The 20899-nt window shown below is 37.2% G+C and overlaps 1 protein-coding gene across 7 annotated transcripts in view; it reads right to left on the bottom strand.

Moving 5' to 3' along the window:
• The window catches only part of HS2ST1 (heparan sulfate 2-O-sulfotransferase 1), a 166909-nt gene that overhangs the window by 6623 nt on the left and 139387 nt on the right, over positions 1–20899 (bottom strand). For all 7 annotated transcript variants that reach the window (XM_014827566.3, XM_014827565.3, XM_070486762.1 and 4 more), the window contains 3 exons: positions 18845–18930; positions 11253–11391; positions 471–568 (listed from right to left, as the gene is read on the bottom strand). In XM_014827566.3, coding sequence (XP_014683052.1) covers positions 471–568; positions 11253–11391; positions 18845–18930 — 323 coding nt within the window. The remainder of the gene's footprint in view (positions 1–470; positions 569–11252; positions 11392–18844; positions 18931–20899) is intronic.

The raw sequence follows: 20899 nt of genomic DNA, 5'->3' as shown, positions 1-20899 counted from the left end.
CTACCTCATGTTTATTAGCAGACTAAACCACATCCATAACCTTGGCTTCTCTCAAAGTCAAAATCAGTTTAACAGTAAAACCAGGTGAGTAATTTACCCTCTAAGCCTTTTCTTGATCTAACGTGAACAGGCTAAAACAGTAAGCTAGGGAGAAAATGAGGTTTCTGAAATGACCCCTGATCTCTAATTAAGAGCTCTGCTGGAATATAGCAAGACATGTACCGCCAAAAACAAACAAAAAATTCAAAAACCAGCATTTGAGAAAATATTGCATGGATATTATATACGAAGAATCTTTTTAATGCACTTAAAGGTAATCAGAAAACTAGATATTAATTACACGTTCTTTTTTAGTCTGGTCTGTCAGTAATTTCCTTACACCTGGCCCCTGACTGACAGATTCACACTTGTGAAATACAAGTTATTGAGATAAAGAAGATGATCAATTTAAGCTAAGTTGATCTCCCTACCAGCATTCCGAGCTGTGGCCACAGAAGAATGGGATTTGAAGCCAGAGCTTCTCTGGAGCACAGTCTGAGCCGCCCTCAGCGACACATTCATCAAAGGTCTGGAAGCAAGAAAAAGAGCACATGTGAGCCATAAACCCAAGTCTCACTTATCAAATGTCTTAATGCAGGAGGTTACTAAATAAATGGGTGGCAAGGGTGGGACAAGACAATGAATGAAAGGGACAGGCGGGTTACATACTTGAGATACTGAGGAAGGTTCACCATGGATTCTTCTCATGTCTTTGTTTTATGCCAATGTTTATAAGATTTCTTTCACTACACGAATGGAAACCCCTCCAGATAATTATCTGTCCTTGAACATAAGTATTGGTTTATGTTGAATTTGTGTATTTATATTTTCTATCCCCTTACCAAAGGAAATTAAATAAAACAAGGCTAAAGATACTCTTTTACAGGGCTGGCCCCATGGCTCAGTGGTTAAGTTCGCGCGTTCAGCTTTGGCGGCCCAGGGTTTCGCCGGTTCGGTTCCTGGGCACCGAGATAGCACCGCTCATCAAGCCATGCTGAGGCAGCGTCCCATATGCCACAACTAGAAGGATGAGCAACTAAAATATACAACTATGTGCTGGGGGACTTTGGGAAGAAGGAAAAATAAAATCTTAAAAAAAAAAAAAAGGTACTCTTTTGTGAAATAATCATTTAAAAAGAATATAAAGTAGGACTACACTTAAATCTCTTTCTCTTTACCTCATTAAAACAAGCTAAAAATCAGGTACAAAGCAGAAAGGACCTCAGATACTTGTGACCTGCATGCCCTCCTCTCCAAGTGCAGCTGACTGAATTAATTAACAGGGAAAGAGACTCAGGTTACAAATCTCAAATTAATCAACTTTACTTCCTTGAGGACTGTCTGTGTGTCACGGGCATTTTAGCAGCAGGCATTATCTACTGAAATGGTAAAGAGAGAGACCAGGAACAACCTTGGGAGCTCTGGTTCTGGCAGTGAGCCTTCTAGTCCTGAGGGAAGGCTTCCAAGTTTCTAGAACCAGGTTTAACCCGATTTTAAGTAAGTCTTTAAAGCCTTCAAATCTCACTTTCTGATGTATAAAATTAGATAAACTCAACAGCCCCGTCAACCAAAAATCTATGACAACGGGGCCAAAAAAACCCTTAGACCTAGAACAGGTGGAGCCGTAGTGGAATTATTCTCTTTATTCTGGCCACATTCAAGAGGCAACAGCAAACTGCAGCCCACAATTCACTCGCCCATTTTGTTTACAGATAACCTTCACCATAATACAGTGAAAAGACCTATGGATCTTGAATTCCGAACCCTGAATCCTGAACCCGGAAATTTTAAGTTTTGTGTTTGTTTCCTTATTTAAAAAAGGAGAACATAATCTTACTTTGAGGAAGAAATAAAATCATGGATGTAAAAGCATCTACCATAATGACTGGTTGGTCGTAGGCAGTCAGTAAATGGACGTGTGTGTCTGTGTGTCTCTCCCCCCTGCTCCTCTCTAATAGTCAAATACAATGTTTTGCTAGTTCTTGTTCTTCTTGACCTCCATAGCACGTGGCCCCACTGACCACTCTCTCCTTTCTGAAAATCTCTTGGTCTCTCTGCCACTGATAGATTGTTATCTTTTTCTTCGAACACTCCCCTTTCTGGCTTTTGTTTGTTCTCTGTACCTTTCTGAATGCAACATCATTATCTTCTTTGAAGGCATGTTTTGTTCCTTCTACTAAGTATGGAAATTCATCTCAGTTATCTTCTCTTTGCCTACTCCCTCCCTTCCTTAGCTTATTCACATTTCCTTGGCTTCATTTATAATTTCTAGGCAAGACTTCCAAATTTGTACCCCCATATCCATCACTTCCGGTCTATTTTCTAATATCTAGTGTGCATTTTCATTTGAATTTCGAGTTTACCTAATATTCAATATTTCTGGCAAAAGGATTACATTGTCCCTTGTAATTCAGACTCAAGGTCTCAGAACGTTTCTTAATCTTTCTTCTCCCTCACCTAACATCTTTGAGGTAATGTCTTTCCAATCCTCCTTTTCTTTTTTAATCTTACTTCCATCAGGATCTCACAATGTCGTGTCTCGATTCTTAGAATCACTTCCTAAGTGGGCTCCCCTCCCTCCCTTCCTTCCAGTCTGCTCTGTACAGTTACCAGATTAGTCTAAGTAGTCACTTCTAACATCCTCTACTCAGAAACTTTCAATGGCTTCCACTATCTTTAAAAAAGAAATTCCAAACTCTTTATTCTGGCCTTAAGGAATGCTTCATACTCTGACCTCAGTGTGCTAGTCGAGCTTTATCTCTATTTGTAACTTCCGTCTTTACCACATTAACTTGTTTTGTAGTTTCTCAAGCATGTCATATGTACCTCCCAATCCAAATACCTTTGATGACTACATTTTCTTCCTCTGATACTGCCTTCCCTCTCCCAAGCTAGTTTACATGAAGACTGTCTTTCCAATGACTACTCTGGCCTAAAGTCACTCTTATTTTCCTTGAACTTGTATAAATTAATTATATACTGCCTCATACCAGCCAGCTCTGAGGATCCAGGTATGTATATCTATATATACATCCTTATCTCAAGAACTTGCTTCATGTACTTTTTTTTTTCAGTACAGTGAAAACTTCTTGGAGGAATCATGCAGTATGTGTTTGTGCCCTCCATAACCCACAATATATTGCTATTCAAATTGTTTGCACAATCGATATTTGTAAATGGCTGGAAAGACTGCATTTTGGGGATTTACATGAGTATTAAAGGCACAGTTATAGTGGAGATGAAGATAGGGCAGTAACATTTTTTCATGAAGCATTCTGACAATCTCTTAGAGTTCTCTCAAATTCTCTTAGATCTCTCTACACATACACACACACAGGCACACATACATACACACATACAAATAAATAAAGAAAATAACTTTAAGTGAAAAGACCTCAGTGTATACTTAAGACTTCATATACCCCATTTCAACGGCCATTACATTATTTCTGAATTTTAGTAGATGGTCTGACTTAGATTTGCTGGCCTAAGTCACTTTCTAAAAAGTACTTTTATTATCATTTATGCTAATTTGTAGCTCATAAAATAAAACAAGCTATGTATTTATCTATCTCTACCATGTCCCAATTTCCAAGAAAGCTTTGGCTTGATGAACCAAGTGATGATATAGCAGAAGGTTTCTGATTCCATGTCCTTCCGATTTCAGACAGGCCCTAGATCATAGTACGGTGACTCTGAAGCTCAGAGGTGCTTCCTTACACCTCTGTCTGATTAGAGTACCAGACAGAAAAGGAATGAATTGCCGAGGTAGACTGTGGGTGAACTCACAATCTCTATCACGGTTTGTGTGTGCGTGTGTGTAAGAGTCAAAGACATTCAAAAGATTTTGCTTAAATATAAGAAACTAGGATATTAAAAGAGGCTGCGGTGTTAAATGTTTCCATAGAGTTACTATGTGAACAACTTTGGGAATTTAAATATCTACCATTGGAATTAAAAACTGATCAGTGAATAAGCAAGCAGGATAGCTATTTTAAACCAAATTCTCCAGTTAGCCAACTCCTATTTCCTGTGCTCTTGAAGCATTTTAGTATTTCAAGGAAGGAAAATCTGTAGATAATCTCCAGGTCAATTTCTGGCCAGCAGTTTTAGTTCTGCTGGCCCATCCTGGCAGTCTCAGGGTTACCTCCAGAATCCACTCTTTCCTTCTGCCACAGTCACAGAGTTAGCTCCCTACAGTTAGGTAGGGCCATGTGACTAAGTTTTTGCCAGTGGACTGGAGGCAGAAGCGATGTGAGCAAGTTCTGGGTCGTTTGGTTAGAACGAAATTGCTGGCCCTCTACTTCTCTTCCTCCCAGAGGCTGGAAGGCAGATGTAGTGGTGACCCAAATTCAATCAAGCACATAAGGACAACCCCCTGAAGAGGAGGAGAGTAACAGTGTGGAAGGAACCTAGGTCTCTGAATGATAGTGTAGAGCAAAGCGGCTCCAAGAGCCTGGGTGCCTCCACTGCAGGCTTTTGTGTATGACAGAAATAATCTTATTCAAACTATTTGAGTTTCTTTGTTTTAGAAGCTTAGCATCTACTCTAACTAATTCACCTACCAAATGTTTTACTAGTAAATCAAAAAAGTGGAAAAATAGTTTGCGTTTTGCCTCCTTTATGATTCCTTCTAATCATTTGGGGGAGGTGTTTCATTCCTATCAACTAAAAGACACAACCTGAAGATGGCCAGTAGCAAGGAAGATGTGGAGAAAAAAACCCCAAAGCTATAATAAAAAATTAGTGAACGTATATGAGTGTGCCAGATCTTAGCATAGAACAGAAATTCCCTCATTTCTCTATGAATATTTGATCAATACAGTAAACCAAGTATTTCCTAGAGAGAGACAACCAAATCCAGACAACTCAACACCATCTTTACTGCGTACAACCTGATGAACCGATCCACTGAGATCTTAGGGTGAGGTGCTGCCATGACTCCGGCAGTAACATCAGCACTTGGGCTTCTCTACTCGCATCACAGAAGACTGTCACTCAAAGGCCTGGTCACCAAGACTGTCCTGCTTACTTGCTAACTTCTATTAGCCTTTTCCTAAATATTTTGGTCACATTTCAAAATAGAATTTTCTATAAATAAATATTTTTCTCTTGTAAAACAAACAAATGAAATAAAAACACTCCAGATTCTCTTCCTCTCCCACAAAACCCAGCTACCAGTACACCACAGAAATAAAAAGTTTTGATCAGCTTTTTCACTTAAAAAGCATCTATGCTAAGAAAGAGCAATTCTTTGTGAACTAGATACAAATGTTTTTAAAAGCATGAAATATAAAAATATTCTTTAGACCAGTTAGATTATTAGTTTAGACATCTAACTCCTAAAACTGAAGGTTAAAAAATTAAACAAAATTTGACACTTGATAGTGATGGCAATTACATTTACATTCAAAATCTTACTGCAAATGATCTTGCTTCATATTTTATACAGAAAACTGAAGCAAAGAGTGAGCGCCCTCGATTTCCTGCTCAGATAACAGCTCATCTGTGTGCGTAGCCCCCACTGCCACCCTTGTCTCTAAAGACGTATTTCCGTCTATCTTTGAATACCATTCTCACCCCTCTAACAGTCTAAGACTCTGCTCCATCAATTTCTCTCCAGTTTCTTCTATCACCACCCCTTGCTCTCTTCAGATATATCAATATGCCCAAGTGTCTGTCATCTTAAACATTTCCTAATTTTTTTTGTTCCTTTCAAAATCAAACTTCTATATCAAGAGTAGTCCTTTCTCTCGGTCTTAATTTCATCTCTCAGTTACTCCCAAACCCTTTGGATTAAAACTCCTTTCTCTGACATCCCTAATGATCTCCCCATTGACAAATCTAAGGGACAGTGTTCAATCCTCAATTCACTAACCTCTTTGCAATTGAAGTTATTTTCCCATCCATTTCAAGGACTCACCAGGTTTGTCTTCTGACTCTCTGACCTCAGTCTCCTTGGCACGCTCCTCTTTCTCTGCCTGCTCCTTAATTGCTGGCATTCGCCATAGCAACATATTTGCACCCCTTTTTCTTCTTTTTCATTCAGTTCTGTTTTCATACACTACATGTCTTTCAAGTGCAATTTCTTTCAATCCCCTGTTTCAACTCCCACCTAATGTTGATGACTCCCAAATCTAAGATTTAGTTTAGACTTATTGCTTGGGGTACAAATATAATTTTTAGTGGATATCTCTACCTGCTTAGACACAACTAAAAATAATGTCCAATTTGAATTCCTCATCTCTTTCTTCAACTCCATTACAACTGATTCTTCCTTCTGTTTTGTCTTTTTTGATGAAAGGAACCACCTATGGTCCAATCAGAAACCTGGGAAGAAGACAAGTCAAGGCTAACTCTGGGTTGTGCACCTTTTACTGAGATAGAGAAAACTGGTCTAACAAAAAGTTACCTAACCTTTAAATATGTCAACTGCAAAGCTATTATGTTATATTGCTTTCCTGAGGTAGTTTTTATATATAAAATACTTTCCAAGCAAACAATAAGTTGTCAAATGCCTTTGTAAGACAGAATAGTAAAATTCATGTTCCATAAGCAAACGAGGTCAGAGGATTGTAAATTGTTGAGGACTATGGAGGCAACATTTTGTAAGCCAATGGTAAGATCAGTAGTACTAAGTATGTATTTCCTCTAACTCCATTACTATCTTTTATAACTTAATACATATTTTTAGGTAGAATATTCTACCTAATATTGGGGGTGGGAAGTGTGATCTCTGGGGCCAGAGAGTACTTCCTTAACAACATAAACTGATTCTCCTTTAGACTGTTATTCAGAACACATAACTACTTACTCTTTCCATAAGTATAACCCCCTTGGTGTTCTGCTAATAAAACAACAATTAACAAAAAATGTCTAATAATTTATAGGGCAGTACAAAGCTGAAGTCATATAGAATATTACATATTTACAAACTGTGAGTGATGAGAATTATAGGTGCAGTTAATATTATTTGGAAGCCATAAGAAGGCCTATGCTGAAAGGCTGAGAGACAAACTATGGCTATTCAAACTTGGGTATTTGCTAGATATTTTCTCAAAGTGAACAAAGTGTGCCTGTCACTTGAAAGAAAACAACTGACAGTGTTAGTAGCCCAGTGATTCTCAACTGGAGCTGTTTGACCCTCAGGTGACATCTGGCAATGTTTGGAGACATCTTTGGTCCTCACAACTAGGGGGTGTGGAGGGGATGCTACTAGGTAGAGGCCAGAGATGCTGGTAAACATCCTACAACTATAGGCAGCCCCCTACAACAAGGAATTATCTGGCCTGCAACAACAATAGTATTAAAGTTGAGAAATCCTGTGATAAAAGTTAAGCTTTCAAGCAAAAAAATAAAATTTTGTAAAACTTGATCTGCCACCATAAGCTTGACAGTTTCCCAATATTTAAAGACTTTTCTGATAAAATCAGTGGTGATATCAATGAATGTGAAATTTTGACATTACATAATGAAATGTGTCAACATTTGGAAGATCCACATAACTCTGTGAACTAACATATTCCAAATGACCAATGCAGGATGTTATGAAATTATGCTTGGTTAAAAAATCCATTCAAAGTGTAAAATATATCAACATGTTAATGTAGCAGACCACAAAAAGCTCACTGCTATGGTTTCAGATTCTATACTTCAACAACTTTAAGAAACTACAGTTTGTCAAGTTTTAGTGTAGTATTAAAGAAGAATATTCACGATTATCTGAAAAGGCTATTAAAATCCTCCCTTTTCCAATTACATATCTGTGTAAAGCTGGATTTTCTTTATATACTTCAACAAAAAGAACATATTGAACAGACTAATTTAGCAGCTGATATGAAAATCCAGCTGCCTATATTAAATTAGATATTTTAAAAGCTTGCAAAAATGTAAAATGCCACTTTTTTTTGGAAAATGGTTACGTCCATAAAAAATGTTATTTACATTACCATATGATGGGTTTCCTGTTATTTTTAAATTAATTAATATTTTAAAAATTTCTCAGTGGATTGGTACATTTACTGATTGGTAAATATCAGTAGATATAACCCACATAAACAAAAACTCTTAGGAGTTCCCAACAATTTTTAAGACTTAAAAGGAGTTCTGAGGGGCCAGCTGGGTGGCGTAGTGGTTGAGTTCAGTGCACTCTGCTTCAGTGGCCCAGGTTCGTGGTTTTGGATCCCAGGCATGGATTTACACCACTCATTAAGCCATGCTGTGGCGGCATCCCACATACAAAATAAAGGAAGACTGGTACGGATGTTAGCTCAGAGCTACTGTTCCTCATCCCCCAAAAAAGGAGTTCTGAGACTAAAACCCTTGAGAACTACTGATTTAAAGTTTTTCAATGCTGACCTCTGGATTATTCACTATCTCTATTTTCCAGGTACTGGGCAAAGATTAAATCAAGTAAAATTCTAGAAAGCTACCATAGGTGTACATATGCCTGAAATGTGTCTGAAATTATTGTTTGACAGTGTAACCAGAAAGCAGTTCAGTACTACAGTTTAAAACGTAATAGTTGCCATGAGTGCCGAGCTATTGTATCTAATATGTTTCAAAGTATCACTTGAGGTGCAAATAATATACAATTTCATGGAAATGAAGCCATTGCAAGGTGTTTCCTACATCATAGCCAGCTTTTAATCCCCATTATCTTCAAATACCCTGCCATTTTCAAAAATGTTACATGCCATGCAGTCTTATCAACTTTACAGATAAAAGTTCATTAATGAAAATTCATGCCAGTTAAAGGTATTAAGGAGTTTTGCAATAAAACAGCATCATTTAACTCTTTAAGTCCCAGAATGTTACCAACATTTGTGTCATGAGAGACAAGTCAAATTATTAAAAATGTGTATGTTTCAAGACTGAAAAGGTCCATTTTGTCTATCACAAAACAAAGTAATTTTTTACTTTAATAAAGCATTTATAAGATGGCCCTGTCTTCATGAGAATGAAGGTAATACAACAGTATTTTACTGATGCTGCTAATATTACATCTAAATAAACAAGTGTATTCATATGTATTTTATAATGACACAAAAAACCAAAAACAAACCAAGCCCTATCATCATCAGGGGTGAAGAATGGTTAAATCTCTAGACTTAAGGGCATATCTACCGAAAACTTTCAAATCTGAAAGGGAAATGATGTTAAAATATCTGCCTGGATGTTTTTGTGAATTCTGAGTATGCAACTTCGGAACACCTCTCACATGAAAGTGTTGAGGAGCACGTTGCATTCCCTCCCTCCTTTTTCAAGGGAAGAGAGGGATGACAGCTGCGAGCTCCGGAATTAGAGCACTTGGGTTTAAACTCCAGCTCTACTGTTTACGGGTAGTGTAACACTGGGCAAGGTCCTCAACCTTCTGTGCCTCAGTTTCCTTATCTGTAAAATGGACACAAGGGCAGCAACTACCCCAGAGAATTGTCCTACAGGCTACCTGAAAAAATACATATACATAACTTAAAACAATGCTTGAAACACAATAAGCACTCAATAAATGTGAGCTATTATTGTTGTTTTATTATTATTATTATTACCTAATTCCCCAAATGACATAGAATAGAACCACAAAACTATGGTATTCAGGGCTGACGGTGACAAATGGTGGATGTAGAAACCTACATGACTGCAAATCTTTTCCTCACCAACATTAACATTCTTTTGGTCAAAAGAGAAAGATGGGTACTAACATTTACTGAGTAAGACCTAAGTGTAAATGTTCGGGCTAAAATAAAAAAAAAAGTTTCTTAAATAAGCATTGAAATGAATTTAGAAATAACTATCAATTAATTCTAAAGTACTGTGTCACAAAAGAGTTACTAGATTTAATAAAATTTTGCAGAATCTCCAAAATAACATAAGTATATACATTTTTAGAAGATTAAATAATGCTAAGAGATTGATGGACATGGAAAAAAAAGGTCTGGTCAGTTATCAGTGTTTAGATCAGTACCTTCTGCCTAAAGCTTTGAGACAAAGGAAACACACAGCAATTTCTAGAAAATAAAAAAGTAAAAGAAAACAAAAAACCATTGCCTCCTCATGTGACATAGAGCGCACATATAACTTAGAAAACAAATTAATTGTTGGATGTTAATTGTTACATATTAAGCATCGAGCATCACTTCTGTGCAACATCTGAGGTTTAAAAGGTGCAGAATTCACTCATTCCACCATTTGTTCACCACATGCAGATGAACTAGGCACAGTGCTAAACAATGAAACAAAGATCAATGAAATGCAGCCCCTGCTTCAGGAAGTGCACAACCTTTTGGAGAAGACATATATGTAAACAAATAACTCAAATACATAAGATAAATGCTTAACAAATAGAGAGTTGAATGGATCGCTCTGGGAACCTTGAAAGGGCTGCCTGGCACAGCACAGGAGGCTTTCTGGAAGAGGTAACATTTGGGATCTTAAAGGTGGACAAAGAGTTTTCCAGAGTGAAGCAGAGACGTTCTAAGTACAGGGAACAATACGTGTGCAGAAAGTATAAAGCAATAACAAGTTTGGAGCACGATGACACTTCACATGGCTGAAGCACCGGGCACCTAAGGGAAAATGAGGCTGGAGAGGTGGGTCTCAGATTATGTCAGATTGTGCCTCCTATGCCGTGGGCAATCCTGAGAGCAATGAGGTCCCAGCAAAGGCGTTCCACTAGAAAAGTGACAAATCAGTTTGGTTTCTCAGAAAAACAACTCTGGCGCTCCTCAGAGGACATACTTAAATAGAAGACAACCCAAACCTGAAGCTGCTAAGTAAGAGCTCTGTAGAGCCATTATTCTCTCCTTGCCTGAAAAAAATAGCTGCTTTAGCAAAACAGTTTCTCTAAACTGATGGTTGCAAATCAATATAGACTACATCACAAGACTAAGAGAACCAAAGTACATAAACAAATACATCCTATTAGTGAATAATTATAATGGCCTCATAGAAAATTGTTAATAGGACGATATAGTAAAAGAAATATTCAGCCCTGGAACAAAAGTAAAATATTTTTGAAAATGACAAAAAATTATGTACACTCTAAAATATCAATCATAGAGTAGTTGTACTTTTGCTTCTTTATACTTTTGGGTTCTTTTCAAAATTTCCACAATAAGCGGGTAGTACATTTATAATCAGTAATAAATTTTAAAAGCACACAGTTCATTACATTTCATAAACAACTGTCTTTATAAAAATCTTGAAACTATTACCTTTTTGTCTCCTTGTTTTCGTCTTCTTAACCCTGGTCTATAATCATCTCCGAATCTCAGAAAGTAATAATAAGAAACGAGCCTCTCAATAGGATCCCTTATGACATTAATGTAAATTGGCTTCTTCTTCACGCCAAATCTGAAACAGAACAAAATTTAAAAGGTGACATTGACAATTTCATTCTGTTTAGGGGTGTCCTAAAATTATAAGTTTGTGGTATTGATTCTATATGTAAAGAAGAACATGAATTAATTTAAACAAAATAGAATACATGGAGATTAGGAGATGTTTTATGATTATTTATGTTATAATAAAGTAAACAAGAAATAAGAATTTAAAAATGATGGCCTAAGATAAAGGAGAGAATGGAAAATTGAATGAAAAATAATTTTAAATTTTACTGGGAAGAATTACGTAAATCATTTTAATTTTCTGTAGCAATGATTTCTCATTTCTGGCCCAACAAACTAGATAAACATGATCAACGCGTACAGTGTAAGTACATACAAGTGCGACCATTTGAGTCTGCTTTCTACTTTTGCTGATTTTAAAGATAAGATATAAGTGAGAGACATCAAGTTTTCAGCATTACTTCCCTAGGGAACGACAGAGTTGAAGGCTTTTACTTTATCACCCTTGCAGACCCTAGACTGTCCAGTTGGCTCCCTGTTCTTATATCCTCACTTGCCCCAGACTTGAAGCCTTAGTGTTGTCTTGACTCTGCCCTTTCCTTTATTCTTCATTTAGGACAGTTACCAAGACCTTTTGATTTTTTCTTTTGTAGTCTTTCCCACAGATTTGGCCTGTCTTCATCACCCCCTTTCTCTTCACCATTGCCCTCTTCCTGGGCCTTTTGCTTAGATTACTGCAATAACCTAGTTGGTTTTCTTGCATCCAGTCTAATCTACCTTCCATACCAATTCTCAACCGATATTCCTAAAACACCACTTGTTAGATCACTCTTCTGAGGAACTGAAATAACTCTACTGTTTATGTTGACATCAAACCCAAACTCCTTTGCCTGGTTGTTAATGTCTGCCTGGCTACGTCTTAGGTACCGCATTATTGATCTAATTATTTTCAACCCTCCTCAAACAAGATACCATCTATTATAGGTAGGCTCCCCTCTTCTACCTTCCTCAAAGTATTATACTTATTCCTATTTCTCCTTATATATCTTTGCTCATTCTGTCTTCCTTAAGTAGAATGCCATTCTCATCTTTCTATTGTTTCTTCCTATTACATTACTTCATCCAAAAAGTACTTTTTTGTGTATCCAATATATGCAGGCACTATTCTAATACTAGGAATATAGCAGTGAAAAAAGAAAAAAGACTCAATTCCTTGTCCTTCTGGAGCTAACATTATACTTGGGGGAGACAGAATATAAACAAATAAGAAACTATGTCAGGCGGTAAAAAGTACAAAGGAGAAAAAGTATGCAGTGAAAGTGAATAGGAAGTGCCAAGAGAAGTGGGGAGAGTACAGTTCAAAGCAGGGTTTTTCAGAAAGGCATCACTAGCCCTATGTGATGAGAAGGAAGCCATGTAGGTATCTGGGGGAAAGTGTCCCAGGAAGGTGAGACTTACAAGTATGAAAGCCCAGAAGCAGCTAAGTGTCAGGTGTTTTTGAGAAATAGCAAGGAGATTAATCCGGCTGCAGTAGAATCAGGAAGGGGATAATAACAGAGAAGGAGAGTAGAGAGATGGGGGTGGGGTGGAGGAAGTGCAGACGTATGGGCCTTGTCGACATTATAAGCATCAGGAGGGAGGCCTGCCTGAGGCAGCAGAGCAGCATCATGACATGGGATCCAATGCACAGCATGGTGGCTGGAGTTAACACTGTACTGGGTACTTGAAAGCTGCTCTGAGAGTAGAATTTAAACGTTCTCACCATAACAACAGCAACAACGACAAAATGCTAATTATGTGACGTGAAGGATGTGTTAACTAACCTCATTGTGGTAAACATTTGACTATATATGTGTATCCCAAATCATCACATTGTATACCTTAAACTTATGCAATATTGTATGTCGATTATATGTCAGTAAAGCTGGGGGGAAGAAAAGCCATTGGCTGCTGCTATGGAATAAACTGTAGAGGGGCAATAACAAAATACATGGGGGGAGGGGGGCGGCACCAGCCCTGCGGCCAAGTGGTTATGTTTGCGCGCTCCACTTTGGCGGCCCGGGATTTTGCCAGTTGGAATGCTGGGCACAGACATGGCACCACTCATCAAGCCATGCTGAGGCAGCATCCCACACAGCACAACTAGAAGGACTGTGGTCGTGGACTCCACCCTTAAGTGGCCAGCTGGCCATTCATCTGAGCTGTTCCTCAAGAGGGCTCAGGTGGATTAGAAAAACCCATCTTTGTCCAGGAAAATAAACTATTACTGATGTGTTAGAACATGATCTTCCTAGGAAGACAAGAGCATATTTGCTAGGAATCGCCGATGTTATTTGAGGATCAAAAGGGAAAAAATATAATCTGAGCAGCAGGTTGGTAAGAAGGGATTTTAGGATCCTTATTCTCGCCATGTCAGTATATGTGGTTTGACAAGGCAAGGAACACAAACTAGGCTCACTGCTTTAGAGCCACACTCTATAGCTTGGATTGATGACTGAACATCAAGAAGGGTTAACAGAACAAGTGCATACTCAGAACATTTGAGAGGAACCTGTCAACTGGCTACATGAAGTCTAAATGGAAGATGATGAAGCTGAAAGAGGGCTGACTAGCCTCTGGGAAGCACCATGCTTTGAGATTTCTGCTTCATACTAGATTTAACATCTCCAGTTATGCAGCAGTCTCACTGTGGATATTGATATCTTATATATATTTATACTGGTCTCTCTTAGTCCTAAGGGTTCATAGAAACTTTCAAATCCTTCTAGCGGCAAGTTCTCATTATCTTGTTTCAAAAACAGTGAGTGACCTGTTGGTATTTGTTGGTTCCACTGGTAATAATGTTGTGAATAAATGATCTTTAAAGTAATTATTTATCTCTTAAAAAGGGCATTCAGGGGCTGGCCCCGTGGAGTAGTGCTTAAGTTTGGTGTGCTCTGCTTTGGCAGCCTGGGTTTGTGGGTTCGGATCCTGGGCATGGACCTACACCACTAGTCAGACATGCTGTGGCAGGGACCCACATACAAAATAGAAGAGGACTGGCACAGACGTCAGCTCAGGTTAATCTTCCTCAAGCAAAAAACACAAAAAAAGAGGAAGATTGGCAACAGATGTTAGCTCAGGGTGAATCTTCCTCAGCAAAAAGAAGGGCATTAATCTACTACTCATCTATTAGCATGGCCCAAATAAAAAAAAAAATCTAACACCACCAAATAATGGTGAGGATGCACAGCAACTGCAACTCTCATACACTGTTGGTGAGACTGCAAAATGATACAGCCACTATGGAAAACAGTTTGGCAGTGTCTTATAGAGTTACCATAAAATCCAGCAATCCCACCTCTGGGTTTTACCCAAAAGAAACAAAGACATATGTCCCCACAAAACCTATATACAAATGTTTTGGAAGCTTTACTCATAATCAACAAAAGCTGGAAACAACCCAAGTATCCAGAAACTAGTGAAGGATAGAAATTATGGTGTACCCACACCATGGAATACTACTCAGTAAGGAACTAACTATTGATACGTGCATCAAATTGATGAACGTCAAAAGCATTATGCTAAGTGAAAGAAGCCAGACTCAAAAGTCCTGGTGACTGATTAGACATACGTGGTGAAGACGAAGATTGAACACGATGACTCTAACTTCTTGCTCCGATGTCTTGAAAAATGAAAATGGGTAAAGTTCCCAAAGGAGAATAATGTAGACAAAGGCAGTGTTGAGCAAAGCCTTATTAAGAGTTGGGAATAAGAAGGGTGAGCACAGATTCAGACAGGGAGGAAAAAAAAAACACCAGTAAGACAACATGGTAACCTAGAGAAGACGGAACTTTACATAACACTGCTCTGTGTGAGTCACAGAACCATGTGCTTCACATACATCATGTTTAATCCTCACAACCACCACGAAGCAGTTGCTTTAATTATTCTCATTTTACAAATGGGAAAACTGAAGATCTGCAGTAAGGTGCCTGAGACCGCAGAGCTGGCAAGGAACTGGGGGGTTTAAATGCAGCTCTGTCTAACTTGAGAGATTGCTCCTTAGCCACCTGCAGGATCGGTGCTGTAGGAAGAGCCAGCAGTACAAGGTCAATGAAAAGGCAACTCTCACCTATTGCCTGCAATAATTAAAATAAGTTTTAACATATTTCCACGGTGTTGTGACAAACTTGTTGAAAGTTGTAGAAATGGTGCAAACTTCAACTGGTTCAGCAGAGAAGTACGAGATGAAAGGGACAATCTCACATGAATCTATATACTAAGAAACTCTCTTTAAGCCAAAAATATTGTCACTTTGTTTCAGACCTAGTGAAGCATTCAGGTATTTGTTTCTTGTCCTGACATATCTGATTCTTTACTGATTCACCTCAATTGTTCTGAAAAAGACAACAGGGGTGATATGGAGACACCAAAAGGACAGCGATGAAAACCCAGGCTATTCCTGGGGACAACCACAAAGGCACCCAGGCATCAGAAATGATTTCCAAATATCTCTAAGACAGCTGCTGACACGTGACCCTTAGGGTAGCCAGATCATAAAACATCTCAGCAGAGTCTGATCGAAACCAGAATCGAAACAGTTTTCTTTTAGGTACACATTATTCATTATAAAGGAAAGTGTTCTTGAAAAAGGATTTTGAAAGAGATGCTGTAATGTTTTTCTTTGGTAAAATTTGAAGAAAATCAAAGTGGGGATAATTGATACTGCTGGTAGGTAAGTGAGTAGCTTGAATTTTAAAGGCAGGGTAATCTGTAACATTTTCACTATTTACAATGAACCATCGTGAACTGATAATTGTAGGAAAAAACGGGGTTTCAATGAACTCACCGAGGACAAGAACTACAACTTATTCAACTTTATCATTTAAAAATTGTGTTGTTGTCCACCAATTAAAAAGAAAACAAAACAGTAATTGAACACTGAAGGGAAAAATGGAGGGAAGAAGTAGGAAATGTGCTAAAAAAATCAAGAATAGGATTAAGACAAAAAGGAGTAAGACAGGATAGAAATGAAAATATGTAACAAAAAGATATTTTTGTTATTATTCTATTATTATTTGAAGAAAACCAGATAAATATAACCAAAACACAGCTTGAGTAGACATAGGCTTACAGATAGAATGCATGCTTCTTAGTGATCAGTCTAAAATAGAAAGAAATTTTCATTTTTTATTTCTCTATCTCACTTCCTGGATTTCCACTCTTTTTAGTGTCTCTGCTAAGGCAATTGAAAAGGTATGTGATTAAATATTTCTTTCACCAAATTCAACCATTTTCTTCTAAAGGCAAGTATTTTTTTGTTGAGGAAGGTTAGCCCTGAGCTAACATCCACCACAAATCCTCCTTTTTTGGCTGAGGAAGACTGGCCCTGAGCTAACATCTGTGTCCATCTTCCTCTACTTTATATGTGGGATGCCTGCCACAGCATGGCTTGATAAGCAGTGTGTAGGTCCACGCCTGGATCTGAACCGGCAAACCCTGGGCCGCAGAAGTGGAGCGCATGAACTTAACCGCTGTGCCACTGGGCTGGCCCCTGAAGGCCAGTATTTTAATGGACTCCACAAAGTACTATACCAGTCAAGAAGATGTTTTGAAGAATAAAGTACTTTAAAAATTGGTAAGGTGATGTTTCTTTCCTCTTCCTTACTCATTCATGGTTAGTATGGCTGTCAAACCAAAAATTATTTTAAAAGACACTAATTACATCTACAATAGTTCTTGACTATCTACATGAAAATACATTTCCTCTAGTTGATTTTTTTAGGTATTTGTTTAAAATCCTGTAAAAGTCTATTAAAAATTTTCTCAATACTTTTCACTTCCAATAACATGAGACTGATATGAAAATATTCAAACCCTTAAACGTTCATGTTAGTATTTAATAAGTGAGATTAATCTTTTCAAGAAGCATTATACTTTTTCAACTGCAAGAACCCCTAGCATATACCAGAGCTTCATTCTAAGTACAAGACTTTTGCCAAAAGCAAAAGTACTCAATATATTATTTTAATAATGAAAACCCAAAGTATTAGAAACCAAGCTATGTGTGGAAAAAATAAATCATCTAGGCAAAAGGGTAACAAACATTCAATTGAAGGATAATGCAGCCCTGAGGGAAAATATGCATATGAATGAAGTTTATGAAATTGGTTCATTACCTCTGCAAAGAAAAAATAATTAGTTTATTTTAAAGCTGCCCATAAAATGTTTTCAATATTGCAGTATGAATTATTTATAGAAAATGTACATCTAACTTTAAAGCTACCATTTTACTGAAAGATCTTGAGTATTGCAGGAGGAACCAGAAATGAGAATATATTATTTTATGCAAGTAATATTTGGGAAAATCCTTCTCAATTAGAAGCTTTTCAAGAAACTTAAGATTTATTATCAATCTGAATCAGTAATATTTGAACTTTTTTTCAATTTAACAAGTTAAAATGACAATGGGATATCAATTTAATTTTCAAATGTCACACAGAATGCTCCTTAAAGTTGACAAATACATAAGGGTGTATTACTTTGAAGTCATGATTGCTAACAAAATGACTGAGAGAACATGTCTAAGCTTAAATAATTAAAAAAATATATTTTTAATGTTTTTGAAGTTAGGGCAAAATCTTATGAGGGAAAAGATTTGGATTTGAGGTTTTACTATAATGGTACTCTATGTGCTACAAAAAACGTTCCAATGGATTCACAAGCCACCCATGTTTAGAATATCCCTTTAGATGTTTTCTGCTTAGTACTTCATGTGGCACAGACTCTAGGGGGTGCCACACACTGCTTGATACCGAAAGTGGGCCTGTAGTTTTATGAACTTTTCTTGAGACAATTATGGTAGAAATACTCTGACCCCCCCACTCCTCTCAAAAATATGGAAAATGAGTTAATTTATCTCTAGTTTCAGGAAAATCACTATTTTTAAAACCGTCTCTTTTAAGTATATCACAATTTTGAAGCTAAACCAACAAAGACCAAGGGAAAGTGTACACTTCACTGTGTCTTGGCTGAGAAGCAGACACCCTGGGACACTAATAACTGAGTGATGACTTCTTTGCTTTCTCAGTTCTCAGTCAATGACGTGGTAAAAGTCACGATCTGCTTGGCCTCTAGGTTAAAACTTGAGGCTCTCCTAAAACAGTGTCATTTGGTTGTACAAGAAATCTAAATGTAATAATGACAAGTAACTAAATTTATTGTGTTGAATTTCTAAAATTAATATGACAATTATCAATTTAGGAACACTAGAGGGCAGTAAAACACTAGAAGGTATGCTTAAATTACATGCCTAAAAGACGCAAAGGCAAGCTAGTACATTTTTTTAAAATCGAAATCATAATTTTTAGAGACTAATGTTATCTCAATTAAAAAAATCATAATTAAACGAATTTATTCCTTTTTAGGTTGCTAAAGTATAAAGCATTCTTTACTGTGTCATTTCAGGTATAACTTACTTTGCAAAATCCAAATAAGAAACGTGTCCATGATAAAACCCTGGTTTCATCTCTTTCCAAGAAGTTATATTCTTTACAAAGCGCACCTAAAAAAGGAGAATACACTCATTACTTAAGTACAATTGAAAGAAAATGAAATTTGATGATAGCAAAATAATTTCCATTTAGGCATTTAAAACCAATCACATCAGTTTGATAATTACAGAGCTAGAAACACAGTTTCAACTGAAGAAAGCAGAGTGTGATCGATATTTACTATTTCATCATAGAGAGAGCTACTGTCACACACTCAGAAGTGCGTGAAGGAGGATCCTGAAGACAAGATGGCACAAGGCAATCATCTAGAATGCTGTGCAGTGAGTACGTTTCTGTGAGTGAGAGGAGGCTGGGCACCAACACCATGCTGAGGCGGCAGCACTCCGGTGTAGGGACAGTCTATGCAGATCTGTTTTCTTCTCAGAGACTTGTTATTCATAAAAATTCATAATTAGTGACGACTCAACAAAGAAAATGAAAATTAACTAATCTTTAAACCAAAATGATTAAAGAAAAGATGATTATCAGAATACTCGAAAGAGCTACCAGCAGATATTATAAGCTTATTGATAAAAAAAAGATTAATAAAATTAGAGATGTGACATAGGTAAACATTTTTAAAATATCTAAATATTACTATTTAATTTACTGGAATTAAAACTATACAAACGGTTAATTAATATGAAAAATCTTTACATGTAAATATATTTTAAAAACTGGTTAATATAGAACTTAATAAACCTAAGTGTCACCAGCAGCAAAACAGTGATACACAATTTCTCAAATGAAAATGGTGTGTACTTTTGATAAGCAAATCCGTGCTTGATAAACGGCAAGTAGTTAGAATCTCTTCTGGAGGCTGGATGCTGGGGGGCGGGGGGAGTGGAGGCTGGGGGGCGACGACTGGGGAAACCACCACCCTACGCTGTCCTGAAAGTCTCTGCAAGCCGGGACCTCAGACTCCAAAGCACTAGACCGTCAGATGCATACTTTTGACAATTCATCAATCTTTCATTTACATTTTAGAATAGAGTTAGTGACATGGAGATATTCTGGAGCACTTCTTACCAGATTAGTCAATACATTAACAGCAATGAATGATGGTGTCTACCCCCTGGGTAAGGCCTATTGGTACAGCAGAGTAGGGAAACAGCAGAAGCAGCCATATATATGTCAGAGGATGTGAACCAGAGAAAAACGGAAGGTTCGGGGAGAATTTATTTATTTAGGAGAAGCATTAATAACTCATATCCTAAGAGAAAAAATGAAGTTTTTATAAGGGAAATGAAATGAACCTCATCTTATTATCTTTCTCTTACACACACACACCCCCCCTTAAAATAAAATCTGAAAATTGAACGTAGATAAAAATGTTGCAGAAAATACATAATTATATTTTAGCAGATATTTACAGTTTTTCCCTACCAAAACAAAGAGCCAAATAAATATGTGATTTGAGGTTCTCATGTTTTTTCCTATTTATTCTTCAAGTAAGCCACCAAATAGAATGAAAATATCAAATGGCAAATGTAAATGAAACAGAAAATAAAAATTTAGATAACCCAAAGGCTGAATCCTTAAAAAATTTTACATGTTGAATATGGAAAGTCCTTATAACTGCCACTTAATGGTAAATTATTTCATATAAGCCTTTGGTTCTGTGAAAATCAGTTCCAGTATTTTAGCCAAAGATGAGGGGGAAATAGAAGCCAAAGAGAATAGGAATGGGAGGTGATGGTTCAATGGTGATTAAGACATATTTAGCAACTCAGCTCTATTTTCCAGATGCTGAGATTTAATACGGATGTGATGGTGCAAAAGGGAAATGAAAGGAGATGCTGGACTGAAGGCTGAGAACATAGTGTTATGTAAGCCAAATGTCAGAGAGGATTATAACACAAACTTAGCGAATGCTGTGCTGAAAGAGTCAGGCAGGAATAAGAGTTAGCTACAAACCTCAAGTATCCTTTTCTCTTCCACCCTTCCTAAGGACAGTCAAGGTTAAACTAAACCCTCCTA

This window comes from Equus asinus, chromosome 16, assembly GCF_041296235.1.
Source record: "Equus asinus isolate D_3611 breed Donkey chromosome 16, EquAss-T2T_v2, whole genome shotgun sequence".
Lineage (NCBI taxonomy): Eukaryota > Metazoa > Chordata > Mammalia > Perissodactyla > Equidae > Equus > Equus asinus.
The sequence above is the reverse complement of the archived record's forward strand: the minus strand, read 5'-3'. Positions and strand labels throughout refer to the sequence as shown.